General features: G+C 44.7%; 1 protein-coding gene across 3 annotated transcripts in view; it reads left to right on the forward strand.

Annotated features, from left to right (window-relative positions):
- The first annotated feature begins 1,098 nt into the window (after positions 1 to 1,098).
- USP25 (ubiquitin specific peptidase 25) overlaps positions 1,099 to 18,642 on the forward strand; it is a 97,629-nt gene continuing 80,085 nt past the window's right edge. For all 3 annotated transcript variants that reach the window (XM_065626760.1, XM_065626761.1, XM_065626762.1), the window contains exon 1: positions 1,099 to 1,368. In XM_065626760.1, coding sequence (XP_065482832.1) covers positions 1,324 to 1,368 — 45 coding nt within the window. In that variant the 5' untranslated portion in view covers positions 1,099 to 1,323. The remainder of the gene's footprint in view (positions 1,369 to 18,642) is intronic.

An 18,642-nucleotide genomic window follows, 5' to 3' on the forward strand; every position in this document is an offset into this window, starting at 1 on the left:
GACTCAGCTACCATTTATTGCACAGGCACCCCAACTATGGACTGGGTTCCTTTGCTGCCCTTCACCTGCGGCAGTTCAGATGCATTTCGTAGGGCCCAGCACCGCCGGGGCTTTCCAAGGCTGGCTTTTCCCTGCTTGTGCTGATGCCTAAAGCCGAGTCCTTTCCTTCCCTTTCCTTGGCTCCACAGAGCGCAGTGACAGAGGCACGGTCACTTTCCTAATACCGTTTACCTGCGGCGCCAAAATTCACCGTAGGTTGCCGAGACCCGAAACCCTGCCCATGTTCTAATCAGCAGTGAAATAGTTAAGGACGTTCCCGTTTCATTTGACTACTGAATACCATCAGCTCGCAGCTCTCCCGGTTAAACCTAAGTAGGGAGGGGAAGATCTGCAACTTTAAGTGCCATTCAGTGCGAAGGCTTGTTGTCGATACGAGCAGCCAGCGCTGGAATCGATCAGAAATTTCCTTCAAAACCCCTGGAAATCGCCTGGTTCTTGAAGCCGAAATACAGCTGACGCCTGTCAGACCGGGCTGACCGCAGGGCAGGGCACCCTCGGCTCCCACTCGCAGGGAGAAACCTGCACCCCCGGGCCGGGGTGCCGCTCCTCGGAGCCACCGACGTGCTCTGGGTGCCGCCGCCGCCGCGGAGCGGGGGAAACTTCGCTTCTCCTCGGCACGCAGCGCGGCCGCCCCTGCCAGGGCCGGAGGGGAGCCCGCACCTACCGGAGGACGCGGGGTCCTTCCTGGCAGAGCGCCCCGGGGCGCTCAAGGGCTCGGTGGGGCCGGGCCGCTCCCGCTGGGGCCAAGGCCGGGCCGGCGCTGTCCCGCGGGGGCTAACGCCGCCACCAAGATGGAGGCGGCCGGTGTAAATACAGCGGGAAGGGGCAGGGCGGCGGCGGCCCCGCTGGCGGCCAGCGAGGCGGGCTGGGGACGGCCGGGGGCTCCGCCCGGGGCAGGTGCGCGGGGCGGCGCCGCCGAGGAGCCGTTGGCGGGCGGCGCGGGCCGAGCCGAGGGTGGGGCCGGCGGCGCGCTGGGCGCTCCGGGCACGCTGGGCGCTCCGGGCACGCTGGGCGGTGGCGGCCGCGCCGGGAGTGACAGCGGGGTCTGAGCTGGTCCGCGCTGCCCCCATGGCGGCCGCCCGCCTCGGCGGCCCGCCCGCCTGGCGGTGAGTCGGGCTCCCCCTCCCGCCCCTCCTCCTCCTCCTCCTCCTCTGCCGCCGCCTCCTGCTCCGCTCGCCCAGCCTGGGCCCGGCCCAGCCGCTGCCGCACGGCGCCGCCGCCTCCCGCCGAGCCCGGGGCGCAGCCGGGAGCCGCGTGGGGGCCATGACGGTGGAACAGAACGTGCTGCAGCCCGGCGGCGCCGCCAAGGTGAGACACCGGCCCGGCCCGCGACCCTGCGCCGCGGGAGCCCGCCCGCTGCGCCAGGGCCCGGCCTGGGAGCCGGCTGCGCGCCCCTCGCCGCGTCCCTGCCCGCCCCGCCGGCCTCGCTCGGGCCTGGCCCCCAACCCCCTCCCGCGGCCGCTCCTTTCCTGCGCGGCTCCGGCCGCTGCCCCCGCGCCCGGTCCCCGCCCCGCCGGTAACTTTTCCCCCTTGCAGCGGGGGTGCAGCCTCCCCGCCCCCAGCTGTCTCCCGGGCCCGCGGGAAGCTTCTCCTGGCTGAGGGGGGGCCCGGCCTTCCCTGCGCCGCGGCCTCTCCCTGTCCCCGCCGCTCCAGCCCCGGGCTGGGGCCAGGGCGACTGCGAAGCCGCCTCGGGGTTGGGGGGGGTGGGGGTGCGGCGGGGCCGGGCGCCGCGCTGGGGCGCGGCCGGGCAGCGGGGGCCGCCGTGGCCGTGGCCGCGGCTCACCCCCTCCTCCGGTCCGCGTCCTGCCCCTCAGCGCTCCGCGGCTCGGGGGAGACCCGCCGCTCCGCGGGCTGCGACGGGGCCGGGGCCCTGGGCGGGCGGGCCTGTTGCACTGAGCTGCCGGGCGGAGCGGCAGGACGGGGAGCAGCGTGTCGGTGAGGACCGGCAGGTCCTGCCCGAGCCCCCGGCGTGAGCCCGGGGCCGGAGGGAGATGCTGCACATGCACGGCGTGACCCTGCTGCGCCGGCATCCCTGCCCGCCCGCTAAAGGTGAACGCTATTTCCAGCGTGTGACATAGGGCTGCGACTCTCTCGCCGGAGTAAAAAAGTGCTGGATGTAGGGACTGGTATTAACGTGCATCGTGAAATGGGGTTAAGGGGAATGGCAGTGTTTATGAATCTTTCAGTGCGCACCCTGAGTTGCTGGAAAATGTTTCTCTGTAACAAAAAAAAAAAAAAAAATCGAAACCTTCAACAGCTCCTCTTTGCTTGAAGTGAACTGAATTGGCAAGAGAAAAACAAATCTAGAATTAAATCACAGCGCTTTAAAAATTATTTTTTTTTTAAAGGTAACTTGCTGGTTATTGGAACTGTTCTGGTTAGCAATGTGACCGCCTCCTCTTCCTTGTGTGGTGATATTTTCGTTTTTTTATGGCATGTGATGCTTTTATAAAAGTATAAATATATATTTGCTTTGGTGTAGTCAGTGTGGGAGTTTAATGGCTCCAGTCATAAGAGTGGACAGTGGGAATGCCTTGATTAAGGTATAATTGGTTCAATTTACATTCAAGAAGCTCATTTGGAGGGAGAGGCGTGCATCGCCAAAGACTGCTATCATGGTTGGAAGTAGTTAGCAGTGATTTTGGCCGCTTCAGCAGGAAGGCAAGGCCTGAACAGACTAATTTTGTCTCTCCATTCCTCAGTCTGTCGTGTTTTAATTTGAGGTGTGCTAGCAGGCTAACGTAGAGGCTTTTGCTGCCAGGTCCCATGCTACGTGGGTCTCCTGTGTTAACAACTCGATTTAGTGCTGCTGTGTCACCTGACAAGTTTCATGAATGAGGTTATCTTTTACAAAATCTCTTGTTGATGGTTTACTTAAATATCCCTTAATTATTATATCAGATACTCTGTTATGTAATACCTGGTAGACAGTGGTCAGCGCTGCCTGTTTGTACTTTCTGTCAGTAACATGTAAGAAGAAATGTTACAGTTTTCAGCTGAACTACTGCTTGCAGGCCAGTAGTTCAGGATTACTTTAGTTGTAAATCGAGAATAAATTTAAAGGGTGGTTGGTAGTGGTAGATCACCTGGTAATCCTTACTGCTATAAAAAATGAAATTAGCAATAATTCTAATGTTGACAAAGTATCTGGAGAAACTGTATAAAACAATATAAACAAATTTTCCATGGTAGGGATTTTCTTTTTTTATTTCTGTCGAATCATCTGATTATTATCTGAAACTCCTTGTTACCTACTTTATCCCTAATTGCATGCTGGGTGGGGGGGGCAGGTCAATCTTGAGAATATTTTGCCAAAAAAAAAAATGATTTGATTCTAAAGTGAGTGTCTCATTGCTTATCAAGACTAATGAATAGCTAATTGGATGGCAAACTTTAACATTGTTCAGCTTATTTGCATATAAGAAGAAAAATTGTGAAGGTACAGTGAGCTGATGCATGGTTGAAAGGTGGAGAGGCTGCCATACCACTAACTCGTCATCTTCCCTCAAAAGAAGAAAATCCCATGCTCCATGAATAGTGAGAGTTTGTTCTGGAGACCTCAAAGTTTTTCATGATTGTTTTCTGTTAGTGTGAAGAAGCCACATACAAGCAGAAATATGTTTGCTTTCCAAGACAGATGCCTGAGTCATCAACATACCTTATTCAGAACTGTGGTTCTCAACATTGTTCATCAGATGTTTTCTTACTGTCATGCAGGATTGTGTGTCAAAACTTCAGCGGTACTTGGAGGTTTGTATTAATAAGTGCTCTAACTACAAACAGCCCATTTCCCACTGAAGCTATCTTTATTGTGTGGTTAAAGCATCTGGATCGGGTCAAAAGAATTTTTTTCTTTCACGTTTACTGGTCATCTTGACTCCTAGTTAAAACTTGTAATTTATATCATGAAGCAAATAATTAATCGTGTTACTGTTGTTGCTCGCAGCTCTTACGTGCTTTTCTAATGTTGTTAGGTATCTGTTGGTTATCTGTAATGTTCATGTTAAGACTAAAGCATGTGTATAAAGGTAAATGGCCTGAGAAGTTTAAAAATAAGTAACTTCTGTTTTTGCCCTGTCTGTATTTCCATCCAGTACAATACTTTTTGTCAGGCATTTTGTTGCTGAAGAGCTAAGGCATGTGCTTTGCAGGATACTCCATACTTCAGGCAGTCCTGTACCACTGCTACGGGGGCAGCTTGTGCTGGTGCCTGTGTATGTCGATTTATTTTGTTTTTTTCTCTCCCAGAGACCATCCCAGGCTGCCCCTTGTGCGGGGCAGACTCTTCCCTTGGCCAGTGTCCTTTATGCAGCGGGCTTGGCGATGGGGGCGGGGGAATGGTGGTATTTCTAGTAATTGGAAAAAATGATCTGAACAGGTCATACATGTTTCAGCAGTGTGTCAGCTCTAACTAATAATTATCATGATGGTCATCTTGGAACAACAGATTGAACGAACTGGGTTTTAAAGAGTGGTGTTTAGTTGGCCTCTCAGCAATGTGTATTATCAAGTTCTACTACTTCTGGACGGAGACTGAGTGTTGGTTGATAGATGGATTTAAAGTCTGTTCTATCTGTCCTTTGGTTTCCCACAACCACTGTTATTTCAGACCCGTAATTCAGCAGCACATTGCCAGCGTAATCACAGGAATAGTAGAATAAAGTCAGGTGTGTCAGCTCTGCCCATTTTTGTCAAAAAAGCACAAACCTTTAAGGATATTTACCACTTGAAATAATGTATGGCACTAAGCAAGGTCTAATACTACGTCCTTTCTTTTTCGAGGTGGTAAGGAAGAAATTGTACGTGTGTGTGCTTCTGCTCTGCTCATCCCATGCATTTGATGTACATATTACTGAAAGATTTTAGCTAATAATACGGTACTGACTGGTTTTCTTTCCTGAAAGCAATAGCTGCTAACTTCTTAATGCTGCACTAGTTCATACAGAAGATGATAGTCATGTCTTCAACAATGGAAATAGTGATGATGATGTAGTGCTGAATGGCAAGAGGTGGTCACATGGATTATCCACTCGTGACTTGGTACACAAGCGCAATATTTTGGGAGTTGTGCTCGTATTTTTTTTTTATCTTGATAGGTGGCACCCTTCCAAGGATACATCATTTATGGAGTCTTCGTGTTTTGATCGAGTTCAGGGTTGTCTAACCCACTGTTTGCCTGGTGGATCCAAGAGGCTGCAGGCTCCTGCTCTCACCACATGGCCAGAGCTGCTCTTGCCTGTGACCAAAACGCAGGTGTCCTGCCTTACCTTAGAAATGCACCCTGGGACATGTAATGGGGCTTGGGGTACATATCTCCCCACGAATGGGCTGCCTGTGTTTGGGCTGCGTGTCAAACAGGCTGCTTGTGTGATGGGCTTGAATATGGGGGTTATACCTGCTACTGCTGGTATTTAAAGCTTTATTACCTCTTCTGGTGAGGAAGAGCAGAATAGTTTACTGAAAGTGGTTTCAGCAACTACTAAGTAATTGGCAAGAATTATTTGAAGTGTTATAGAGTCACACTTTTAGATACACACATCTTGTTATTTATTTAAAACAAAGTTCATTAAAAAGTTCATATTACATGTAGTTACACGTTCTACATAGGCTTCTGTTTGTATTTTCTGGAAGCTGGAGCAAGGTGCAAAGATCAGTGATTCAAAGTAAGTTTGAAAGCTCTTACCAGACTGCTGTGCTGAATGCCTTCTAGTTTTGTGAATGTTCTCATGGATTTTGGTGGGAGGAGATGGGTGTGGGTGTGGTTGGGGGGTTTGCGTGTGTGTGTTCGTTGTTTTTTTTTCTGTAGCTATACAATCCTGCTGAATCTCGGAAATTTTTTTTTAATTGGTATAATATGCTATGAATCGGCACCTTTCTGAAGCCTTTAATAGCATTTAAAAACCTGTTCCGTTCTAGAAAATGTTTCACGGAAGTTCAGTAATTATTTTAATTGTGGTAGCAGGAGTTTACAACTGTAGTACTATCATTAGCATCTATCCAAAATAATGTCTTTACGTATCTTTTGATCCACGTATTGAAAGCAAAATACTGCTTCAGAATATGAAAATTAAGGTTTATACATTTTCCTGTTAATCTTTTGTAATGTTGTTTTAAAATATCCTTAGTACTTCCTGAAAATATATTTTTAGGATGACTCTGTGTCTACAACTATGAGGAGCAGCAGTTACAAAAGATAACAAAACCCATCAGCTTCAAAAAGCAAATTACCATGTCTCAAAAGAGAAAAAATATTTCACATTTTTAAGAGTGCTTTGTAAAGATAAGTGGGAGGATAATTGAACAGTTGCTTTTCTTGCACTCTTATGCCTGATAAGATACGTTAAAGCAGGAAGTAGCATCTCTCTAAGCCTATGAATTCAGTTGCTGTTCATGGATTTATCTGAAGATGAATGAAAGATGTAGTTTCTGTTTCGGTTTTGGCTAAATCTTCTCTTCTTCCTGGCTGAAGAACCCACCCAAGTGTTCACAGTCCAGTTATTCAGTTCCTGAGCAGCTGGCTCCATAACTTCAGCGATGTGAATGGTGGGGTTGAGGGACACCCTGGATGCTGGGGACTGGTGTAGTGGCAGAGTTGTTAAATTGACCCTAGCGAATTTGGAGGCTGCTATTTCAGGCAGGGCCAAAATCTTCGCAGAACTACCTGAGAGGTGTTTAACCCTCACACGTCCTCTGTGCCAGGAGTTGTTTGGGGTGCTGCCATCAGTCACCCCCTTACAGCTGTTGCTGGTGTGCCAGTAGTGGGGGTGTTTTCCAGGTTCCCAGAGGTGCTTCCAGGGTTCCTTTATGTTTTATTGCTCTTTGCTTTCTGTAGTGAAGATGTGCTGATTTGCAATTCCTAGCTGGTCATCTGGCAAAAGACAAGAGCCAAAGATGACATTCCTGATATTCCTGATGTTCTTCAGCATAAAAATTAAACAAAAAGCTTAAGAGCAGTGTCTTCACTTACACGTTTTCACATAGGAAACTTTTTGTTTGTTTGGGTTTTTTTTATTATTGACTTATTATGTACTTATTGTGGAACAGAGCTCTTAATCTGAGAGAGAGGTGTGCGTGTTGCCCGGACCAAGCCAGGGAAGTTTTTCTGCTTTTACTGAGTTGGAAAGGCACATGTGTGGGAGCAGCTTCTCTGGGAAACGAAAGTCTCCTGAGCGCTTTCACTTTCTAGTTCCCTTGTGATAACCAGTGGGATTACGTAAGAGTAGGGAAGGTTGTATTGAGTCACAACAAAGGTTTGTGTGTGTTGGGGTTTTTTGTGTTTGGTTTTGTTTTGTGGTGGTTTGTTGTTTGTGTGTGGGTGGGGTTTGTTTGTTTGTTTGCTTTGTTTGTTTTAGGTGGATGTGTTCAACTTCCCCATCAAAACCCAGTGACTAAGTTACGGATGTGATGGTCTTTAGTGAGCAGGGACACCTGTAATTTGAGAGAATTGAGCTTCTCACTGGGGACTGTTAACTCGTGCCTGGGGTAGCAGCGTAGCATCTCGATGTAATTATTAAACCAGAGTATTGGGTGAGTCATGTAGGAGAGGCTGTTGTGACAATGTATTTCAAAATGAATTTTATGAATTCAGGGTAGGCTTCAGTCTTTTTTTCCCGTTAGGAGATTAAGACTGCTTCTGTTAGCTGATGACTACACTTCATCAGTTGGGGTGCTGTTGAAGAAGTCATTATCTGCCAAGAGCAGAAAATATTTAGGCGGAGTGAATATGAACTAAGTTCATAACTCACATGGGACTTCAGCCAGAGAGTGAAGTGTGCAAGAGCTGGGGTGGTAACTCCTTCCATTCACTTCAGGACTGTGAGATGTGCAAAGTTCTGGTTAATGGGTGGTCGAGTATAATTGATAGGGAAAAGCTAGTACCGTAAATCACAATAGCTGGTTGCATGTAAAACTAAGTAAAGTTGAAACTTTCATGTTAAATCCATCTCTTTTATTTAAATAAAAATTTTTTTAATTATTATTTAAATAATTTTTTAGAATTATTTTTAAAAAGAGAAAATACAGTTACAAAGCAATCTAAAGCTATGAGGCTGAAGCGAAGATAAGGTGGTGAGGTGCTTTACTGCTGAACAGGATAGCAGGGGCATGCCTTGCGTGCTGGTACAAACTCAGGCTTTGTGCCAAGTATAAAAAAAGGAAATACTTTTTCCTGTTTCCTGCATCAGGTTGGCAAATGGTATCTCTTGCTATTTTTTGCGAACACTTGTAACTCTTAATTTGGCAACACAGCATTCTGAACAGTGCTTGTCAGATTTTTTCGTGTTACCTTACATTAATGCGGTGCTGAATATAAATGTTGTCAGAAGCTGTATTGTGCCAACGCACCTCAGCCAAACTTGCAGGTAGAATGGGGAACAGCTGTAGTATGTGCCATGGTTAAGTACAATCACCATTCAAAGTGTTTTCTTACGGTGTTAAAATTTATGCTCTCTCATTGTATTGCAGGCTTTAGATCTTTTATCGCTGGGTTTCTTTAGTACTTCGAAACTTGCGGTACGGTAAGGGCTCTACGGACGACAAGTTGAAAATTTTCATGAAACTTCGTTTTGAATAATCCTGTCTGTACCACCTTTCTGCTCCATGTTGCCATCTCAGTTTCCAAGAGTGAATAGAGGGAGCGTAAGTCTCCAGCTCTTTGCCGCAGCGAGCTACACCTCCCTGCCTGGGTATTTGGTGTGAGAGCACTGGTCTGTGATCCGGAGTGGAAGAGGTGTTGTGCTGACAGCTGCAGGGCTGGATTTTCCGATAGAGGGGTGGTTTTAATACACTGAGCTGTGTAGTAGTTTTCCTGGTGAATGTGGTGCAGAATCTGGGGTTTTAGGCTTTGACAAGAATGAGATGTTAAACAATGTTTGAGGCAATATTGAGATTCCTGGGAAGGAAGAATTGGGTCCTAAGACGGTATAAAGGACAGATCGACACAAAATGTTGTGAGCAGGACACTGTGATAATTTCAGTCATCTGAACTTTGTGAGTTCTTGTCTATTTAATTATGGACTGGTTTTCCATGTATTTTGTAACATCATTAATTTCAAGCGTTTGAAATTCACAATAAAAATATTTAGTCTATTTAGACAGAGTCTTGCAATTTAAGAAGGCATTGATGATTTTTACAGTTAGGTTTTGTAGCTTTCATTCTTTAGCAAATGTCGTTAGCTACATACTTTTGCTTTTCTTTGCCATAATCAGTGAAATTCAGCAGCATGTTGAAAGACATCAGTGTGAGAGTTTTCCTGAAACCTGATGTTACCTGATGATGGGACTTCAACAGAAACTGCATTGTTGTGAGAGGTGGCAACACACTGTCCACAGTTTTAATGTAGCTCTCTGAAGTAAGGATATTGGAGAGGTCGAATCCCAAGAACATGCTGTATGGAACACCTTGAAGGCTAGAGTGCAATTAGGTTAACTTTGGAAATGTTACCTGACACAGATTTGTGTATGTAAAATGACCTTTTTTTTTTTTTAAGGCAGCAGAAGTATCACTATGCAAACAGTATTTATTGTGAGATGCACAGCTTTGACTCAGTGCTTTTGTTTATAGTAGGTTTCTGTATTATTTTAGCTAGTGGATTCTTGCTGAAAAAAATTATACCCAACATTCAACATTTACTTTAAACTATTTCTGGTATCAGCTGATTGGCAACAGTCAAGCTTATAAAAGTTTGTGTGAAGCAGATTGTGCTTATAGTATCCTTAACTAAACCTTTTTTTTAGCCATCAGGTGAAAGCATATTTTTACGCTTTACAGTAAGTACATGTAGGCAGAATAATGTATTTCATAAAAAGCTTTTCAGAGAGGCATTAGTGTTTTCAAGGCATGATCCATAGCTATTTAAATTTAATTGACCCTTGTATCCTACCTTGGTCTAGACAGAATTCATGGAAATTAGTGCATGTGATAAAATGCCATTATATGCCTCCGTGGCTCCTTCCTACCAATTAGCATGTCATCATTTCACTTGCATTCTACCCCATAATCAAGAGAACTCCCTTTAATTAAAACCGGATGTTGACTTGACATTAGGGTCTGAGTCTGAGATACAAAAGTTTTGGATTGTGAATTGCGCATCTGTTGCTTTTGGTGAATAGTAAATGCTAGGCTTGAGTTTGCACATGGTGTCTGTGATAGCTGTGTTTCTTATGGCTGCATGACTTCAAGAAAAGTCAGATACCTCTGCTGAAAATTTCTATTCTTAATCTGAAACAAAACCCCGACTTTCTGAATTTCAATAAAATTTCAATTAAAAACAAAACAAAAAATCCCACAAACAAACAACAACAAAAAGCCCCAAAAACTCATTCTGAGAAGCTGAATTTAGCTGTGTTTTTACTGGGATTAAGCCAGATGCTTAAGTGGAAATAATGCTAAGTGGAAGTTCAAAATAGTATTCATGTACATTCAGGTGTATGATTTGAGAGTGCTTTAAAGTAAGCAGCTGGAAAGGGCTCGATATGCACAGGCATGTGGCATTCTTCATTCTCTTCAGAAGTGAAGGAGATGGTGAGAGCAAGACTCCTACTCCACTTCCCTTTCGTGTTTGGTTTCATTTTATTCCTCTGAAAGTTAGCTGCTTTGAAAAAGAAATTTCTTCTGGGACCACAGCTGTTAGAAATGTACTTTTTTTTTACACTTTATAAAGTGCATAAGTATACGTGGCCTGGTTAGGGGGCTGAATACTGTATATTTCATCATATCCCACATATCTTATGACTGAGAAGCATTTCTGTATTTTGCAGATTTTACCTTTTGTTTTGTTTTGTTACAGTATCATGGCCAAATGTATAAGAAAAAGGTTTTAAGCTTGTAAATATGAATTTTTTTTTTGAAAGCTAAATAGCTTTTAGGCAGTTCACAGAGTTGTTTTTTTGTATTACCTACTTCACTGTTTGTCAGCTTCCTTTCTTCACATTCTGCTTGTGTCTCATGTAATTTCTCACCTGTTTGAGGACCATGCTGTTTTAATTTAAAGACTTTCCATTACAGTCCTCCTTTCTTACATTAGAACCTTTTAATGATTTGATAGTAGTAATCAGCAAGCTTTTTAAATTCAGACACCTAAGTTTATAACTTTTTTTTAAAAGGTGTACTAGAATTAAGTCTTCTCATTCTCTCGCTATTCCTTTACTTGTTTGGAAGTTTAAAAATAATAAACATCTTAGTGGCAACTTTAAAATGTCCCTTCTAGTCTTGCTTGTGTTTATGGGACTTGGTGCTGAAAGCGACAGAACATCTCTTGTGACAACCATGGCTGGACCAGAATTGTCCCCTTGCCTGAAGCTGGCAGGGCTGCTTTTCTGGGTACAGTCTACTGGGTAACCTTTGGATTTATTGATGGTGAAGATGGACAGATTTAACTCATCATCACCAGTTCCTGCTCTTGCTGACTTGGCAGATTGCCTTGACTTTCTTCTGGGGCTGATTTAAGGAAGACTGGTAAATGTGTCACCTGTTTCCCAGCGCCGAGCGGGGATGTGAATGCAGTGAACAGACTCTGCTGTGTTGCTATGAACCAGAGAAGGCATTCGCAGCTGCCTGCTATCCCCAGCAAAGGTACCCAAGACTGTTGCTTTGTTACCTTGCTGAATAGAAAAGGGTTGAAAATTTTGCTGTTGGAGTTTATGATCCGTCTTGTTTGTTTCAATTTTCTGTGTTTCAAATTATTTTTCAAAAATGTGAATTCTTTAGAGGAGGCTTTCATACCCCTTTTTCTCAAGTCAGCCTATGAAGTTTCAGCTAGGTGTGTGGTGATGAAGGATGGCAGAAAGTCACTGTTGATGATATTGCCGCAACACCACCAAGACAGGGAAGAATGATGGGGCTAAATTACAACAAAGAGCAGTTGTAAAGCAAAGTTGTTATAAGTTTGAGACCGTGCCTTCACATATTAGAATATAACATGTTGAGCTTTCTGTGGGAGCTGAGGCAAATGTGTCTTTCAAAATCAGGTAATTCAAACTACATTTTAAAAAACCCCCAAAAACAAAGATTCTCAAGTTGTCTTTCTGCTTTTTCCTTGAAAGAAAATGGTCTGGAAAATTTCAGTTGCCCTCTGTGGAGTGCACTGCTGAATTTACGATTTCTTTAATTGTGAGGTAGTAAAATTATATGCTGACCCTCAGTACAAGTCTCAACGCATCTTCAAATACTATAGTGTCTCTGCATTTGAGGTTCATTTTAACTCCAGGGTCATCTGCATCCGTTGAGGTTATTACCTTGCTGACCTTCACAGGCCGGCAGTCCGTGGCGTTGCCGTGGCCTTTTGTCAGGGAGGCAGCATGTGCCAGCGGATTCCTGGCACCTGACCCAGGAAAGGCTGTCTCGCTGGAGAAGCTGAAACTGCCCTTGGAAACCTCTCACCTTACAGGCAACCTGTTAAATCCTGGCCCAGAATTTAGGTGACTTAATGTTATCTGTAGTCTCGTTCTTTTGCAGAGTTTATTTATTTGTTTATTTCCCTCAAGCTAACAATGTGTGTCTCTTCATAGACTTTCTTTCGAAATGATTAGTAGGGGGCAGGATAAGCTATTACAGAATCACAGAATGGTTGGGGTTGGAAGAGATCTCTGGAGATCATCTAGTCCAGCCCACTTGCTAAAGCAGGTTCACCCAGAGCAGATCACACAGGAATGTGTCCAGGTGGGTTTTGAATGTCTTCAGAGAAGGAGACTCCACAACCTCTCTGGGCAGCCTGTTCCAGGGCTCTGGCACCCTCAAAGTAAAGAAGTTTCTCCTCGTATTCAGATGGAACCTCCTGTGCTTCAGCCTGTGCCCGTTGCCCCTCACCCTGTTGTTGGGCACCACTGTGAGAAGAGTCTGGTCCCATCTTCTTGACACGCACCCTTGAGGTATTTATAAACATTGATAAGATCCCCCCTCAGCCTTCTCTTCTCCAGGCTGAACAGACCTAGCTCGCTCAGTCTTTCCTCATAAGGTGCTCCACACCCCTAATCATCTTCATAGCCTGCTGCTGGACTCCCTCCAATAATTCCTTGTCTTTCTTAAACTGGGGAGCCCAGAACTGCTGCATGACTTTTCGGATGGAATTTCATAGAATTGGTTTGGTTGGAAAAGACCTTTATTGAGTCCAACTGTTAACCTAGTGCTGCCAAGTCTACCTCTAAACCATGTCCTTAGGAACCTCATTTACATGTCTTTTAAACATCTCTGGGGTGGTGACTCAACTGCTTCCCTGGGCAGCCTGTTCCAATGCTTGACAACCCTTTCTGTGAATAGTATTTTCCTAACATCCAATCTGAACCTTCCCTGGCGCAATGTGAGGCCATTTCTTCTCGTCCTATCACTTGTTACTTGGGAGAAGAGACCAACCCCCTCCATGCTACAACCTCCTTTCAGGTAGTTGTAGCCAGCGATCAGGTCTCCCCTCAGCCTCCTTTTCTCCAGGCTAAACAGCCCCAGCTCCCTCAGCTGCTCCTCATCAGACTTGTGCTCCAGACCCCTCACCAGCCTTGTCACCCTCCTCTGAACTCTCTGTAGTACCTCAGAAAGGTAACGCTCTAAGTCTCCTCTGGCAGAACTTGAGGCCATTTCGTCTTGTAATGCCCTCGGATTAAAAGTTGCAGTGAGGGCGAATCTGTTGAGGCTGCAGGATGAGTTTTCCTCCGGAAGACCTCCCTGCAGTGGGGTGGAGGTGCTCCCTTTGGCTCTCCTTCCCCAGCCCCCTGTCTTGTCTCACCTGATTTCTTGTGGTGGGGGAAGGGGGCAGCAACAGGCAGGGGGTCAGGAGCTGTGTGCTGGCTGGCTGGCTGAGCTACTGGGGGTGGCCCTGTGGCCAGAGGGTGCTGCCGAGGGTGTCGGGGAGCCCTGGGGTCACGCTGGACTGCTGGCAGTCGCTCTGGGCTGCCAGGGCTGTTCCTCTGGTGGGCAGGCATGCCTGGGTACATGCACACTCTGTGATCACAAGGCCTGTTTCTTTAGAAAATGAGGTTAGCAGTGTTTTTAATCGGACTAAATGGAAAAGTCTGTATTGAAAAGCTTTCTGATAAGTTTTTCTTTTTTTTTTTTCCCTCTCTGTTTGAAACAGACACTTGAGCTCTTCACCCAAATGTGTCCCTGCTATTGCATACTGTGGACTATTTGTAGTACAGACATGTCTTAAACAGTGTGATTTAACTTTTATTTAGGATTTCCATGCTGTATTATTCTGAATTTTGTGTGGAAAAAATATCTGTGAAGTCTTTCCTGGTATTGCTTACTTAGTTCACATAGCAGAGTTGTGTGAGGTGAGATCTTTGGTACTTGTACCATTAACAGTTGCAGTAAATGAAGTCTTTCTAGATGTGAACACCTAAACCAGGGAGCGGAGAACAGTGTATGGGGTTTCAGCCTGTGCAGAAGTGGGCATGAGTGTGTGCGTTCATTTGCATGGTGTGCAGCTTTGACCACCTAGGCATACCAGGAACATCAGAACCCTGTTGCCGTATGAATTTCATATTCATCTTTTGTTAGAGTGAGTTTTCTGCGATACTGCCTAAGTAGGATGAGGACTGCGGGAGGCTTTTCTCCCCTTCAGTTTCTCTCACTGGTTAAAAATAAGATTAAAATAAAGGCAGCGAAACAATTCGTTCTCATCGGGATGCTGCTCTACAACAGTTTAATCCAGTGGAAACAGGCGCAGCCTTGATCTTGTCCTCTCCTCCTTGTCCCACCACTGGCTCTCACAAAGTCAGCAAAAAATTAATTAAAAGCAAAGAGGAGCCTTCTGATGCTTTGTTGAGAGCCTGGGTTGGCTTGCCAGAGGTTCAGGCAAGTGGCAGTTCTGGCTCAAAGGGAGGAGTGGCTTGTGGCCAGGACTGGTGGCATCTGGCAACACCAGCCTGGGCTGGCCAGCACTGGCAGGAGCTACAGCCTGGGAAGGACAGCTGACTCGGCAGCAGCAGCTTGTGGTCTGACAGCCCCTGTAAACTTCATGGTTTGCAAGTATTGCAGAGTCTGGCATCCCACTGATCTGAGGACACTTGCAGCTTCCAGAGTTGGTTTGTTGGTTCTCAGAGTTGTTGTCCTTGTTATCATAACGGCAGAGCAAGGAGAACAAAGGGGCTAGCTTGATGTTGTTTTCTCGAGAGCTCTTCTACGTTGTGAAGAGCATGGAGAGATTATCATGATGGCTGTTTGGAGAAAAAGGCAAAAGCTAGATGCTTGAATGGGCTAGTGGGGCTGCCCTCTTGAGTTGAGAAGTAGGTCTTAGCCGATCAGTGACAGATAATAAATGGGCAATGAAAGGACTGTGAAGAGCCTCAAATGTGAGCCAGAATAGCTTGTGTTTGGTGTAATGGGTTAAACTGTGATTGGAATGCAAAGGAAAACATCTCAAAGCACAAAGTTAAAATGTGGATCTTTCTGGCATTGTTTTAGACCTCAGAAAGACAGATTTCATTAATCGTTTGAGACATTCAAAAGGACATTTTTAATAGCTGCTGCAGTAAAGTTATTATACCCTGGGCAATAGTATTTTCTGTGAGGAGAGAGCGTGTGTTTTGGTGATACTATCTGGGTAGACACTGAAAAATTTAATGTTTAGGCATGATGGTGAATGTCTATGAACAAAAGAAAAAAAACTGAGGAAGCTTTTACGACAGAAAGTAACCAGGAGTGATTGGAAAATATGTGTGAATATGTATGTGAGTGTTTATACACACACAGCTGTGTATCTGTCATCCTCCAGCCGCCTCCTTTCTCTCTGTGTAATGTCACCTATTATCGAGCCCCACTGGCTTTAATTTGCTGTGGCTTGTGCACACTGTTGGCAGCTGTCTTGATGCTGGATCCAAATGCATTGTTGTGGGACTGGGACCTGACCTGCGGCTGGAGCGTACCACTGGGACGTGGTGTTGCCCAGTCCATGAGTGGGCTGTTGGAGGAATCCTTCTGGATTTCATACATAGTTTACAGATAATGTGTGCTGGTGCTTTGAAATACTCCCCCCACCCCACCCCGCTGACACCCATAACTCTAATCACCCATCAGATTTAAATTAGAGCAGAGATACATTTGCTAATTACTGTCACAGTTATTGGAGCAAGAATCAAAAGGAATTTTTGTGAAGCAAATTTTCCTGTAGCTGTTCCGTGGAATAGAACCTGAAGTTTAAATTGCATCTAGTTAAATGGAACTCAAGAACTCATTGGTTTTATGGTAGTTAGTTAATTTTTAGAGAAGTTGTCATTACTATTGAGAAGCTCTCTAGTTCTGAGCAGGGTGTGAGAAATCATTATGGTGGTTTAAAACACACAGACCTCAAAACTCTTAATAATTTTACATTTCTGGCACCTTTTATGTTTTCAGTAAGTATTAAATAATACTAAGGCTGCTATACTTTCTCGATTAGAAGCCTGCCACTGAAGCTTGTTTAGGAGTAGTTACCACAAAATGTGGAACTAAGGAATTCTTCACATGCTGCTTCACTCAAGCAACAGTGTTCATAAATCAGTTCATCTACTAATTTTAAGACAGAACTTCAGTTACATTTTGGTTGTTTCTCTCTTGTTTTGGGGAATTACTTTTAAACCATGTTGCTTTGATGGAAATGACAAGATTTTTGAGCCAGTTTATGCTTCTGGTAGATCACACCATTTTATCGTGTTCTTATAAGTTGGTTTAAATGGCTTTGCTCCCTTCCTAGTGTTTGCTCTTGCTTTGTCTTTATAATTGCTACTTCAATTGCCTTCAGCCACTGTTTTCATTTTTGTTGTTGTTGGTTTGGTTTTGTTTTGTTTTCACTGGGGAAAGCCAAATCTCTTGCTAATGTACACGGAGCATGATTAAGTTGTAATCCAGGCAATAGACCTGCAGAAGTATTGAGTTGGAGTCCAGGGCTGAGTTTCAGTACTTCTTTGGCTTGGGGGAAAATGAGACAAAATCCACTAAACATGTTCAAGGAAGCGTGATTTTGTTGCTTTCTGAATGCTCTCCATGTTATCATATGTATGTAATCAGTGATGCCTCTTCTCCAGATGCATTATTACTTCATTTCTTTAGCACCCCAAAATTTGCCTAGGAAGACCTGTATAGTAGTATACCTTAATACACCTTATTAAGGTGACGCTTCTCTCCTGCTTTTCTCCTGCCTGAGCTGTATAAGAAATCTGGCTTCAGGGTCTCATTCCTTCCCTGTGTTCTTTGTGTGATTGTGGAAGAAAGGGTGTGAAACCTGTTCTCCTGCCTATGGGTGGAATAGTTTGGAAAGTCACTCCTCCTGTGATCTGGCAGGGTTTCCTGCTCATTGCAGGAGTATTTCCCACATAGGTGATGATTTGGCTCACGTTTAACTTCTGTTTTTTGGTAAATGTGTAATAACTATGTGAGGTGGGTTTGCTTTATATTTGGTGTCAGTAAATACAAAACAAACTTCTCACGCCTCTCTTTAAAAATCTCATTTCAAAAAGTTTAAATGTTAGCTTGAATTAAAATAAAGTGTTATATGTTGAGAGTAAATGAGACTTTTTTTTTGAGAGGGGGGAGAGGGCACATATGAGGCTCAGGATAGTGAGTGTTTTATGTGCTTTTGTGTAGAATCCTTAATATCACATCTTGAAATTCATTGAAAAGTCACTAGTTAAACCATTTTCAGTTGAAGTACAGCTTTGTTATTGTTCACAGAAACCACAGAAATGTGATGAGAGTATTCAGAGTGTTGTTTTATGATGAATGTAGGCTATATAATGCTATGATTAAGTAGGATCCTTCCTTTAATTTTTCAAGGAGGACCGTATGCACATAAATAATGTGCTCAAGCATTTTTCCCATGAAACTTTTATTTCGTCCAGGCTGTGGCTGACTGAAAGTTACTGCCATACAGTGTGTCCTTTTGCTTCCTTGAAGTAAGTTTGCTCTCTAGTTCAGTTGGAGGTGGGTGATGACCCAGTTTGCACAAGCTGCTGCTGTCATTGGCAAGTTTTGGCAGTCTGTGCAGAGCACGCCTGGACCGAAAGTCTGCCGTCTCTGTGCATGTCCTTTGCTTTTCACAGGTGATTTTGTCCAAGCCAAAGGCGAGGTGCGTTTTGCATTTGTGTGTGTATAAAAATATATCTTTACCTACTTTCTTAGTCGATACAATGTCATGCAAGAGGTTTTTCTTTCCATAACTGAACAAAAGGAAACCCAGTTAGCAGATAGCAGGCAAGGGAATGTCAGTCAGCTGTGCTTTAGGAAGGTACTGTAAGAATGAACACCTTAAAGCCAGTGCAGAGATTTAACTTGGTCTTTGGACTAGCAAAATACTGCTTTAAAAATATTTATGTATATACATATACCCACTTCTAAATTTATATACTTACGTGTGTTTATTCTGTACACGCACACGCAGAAAAATCTTGAGGACAGAGATGGTATGAACAAAGGCAGCAGAGCTTTCTGGAATTGACTCTGTGTTTTCCATGTGTTTCAACTTAGTGTCTTCATAGAAGGACTTTTTATTTGCCTCTTTGGAACTTGACCATGAGCTTATTTAGAAGATGGTTAATATATCTGTGTTGCTGGCAGCCATAGTGCTCAGCAGTGTATGTGGGCCTTTTAACTGTTCCTCGGAGATATGATTAATGTGG

The sequence above is a fragment of the Caloenas nicobarica genome, chromosome 1, assembly GCF_036013445.1.
Source record: "Caloenas nicobarica isolate bCalNic1 chromosome 1, bCalNic1.hap1, whole genome shotgun sequence".
Classification (NCBI taxonomy): domain Eukaryota; kingdom Metazoa; phylum Chordata; class Aves; order Columbiformes; family Columbidae; genus Caloenas; species Caloenas nicobarica.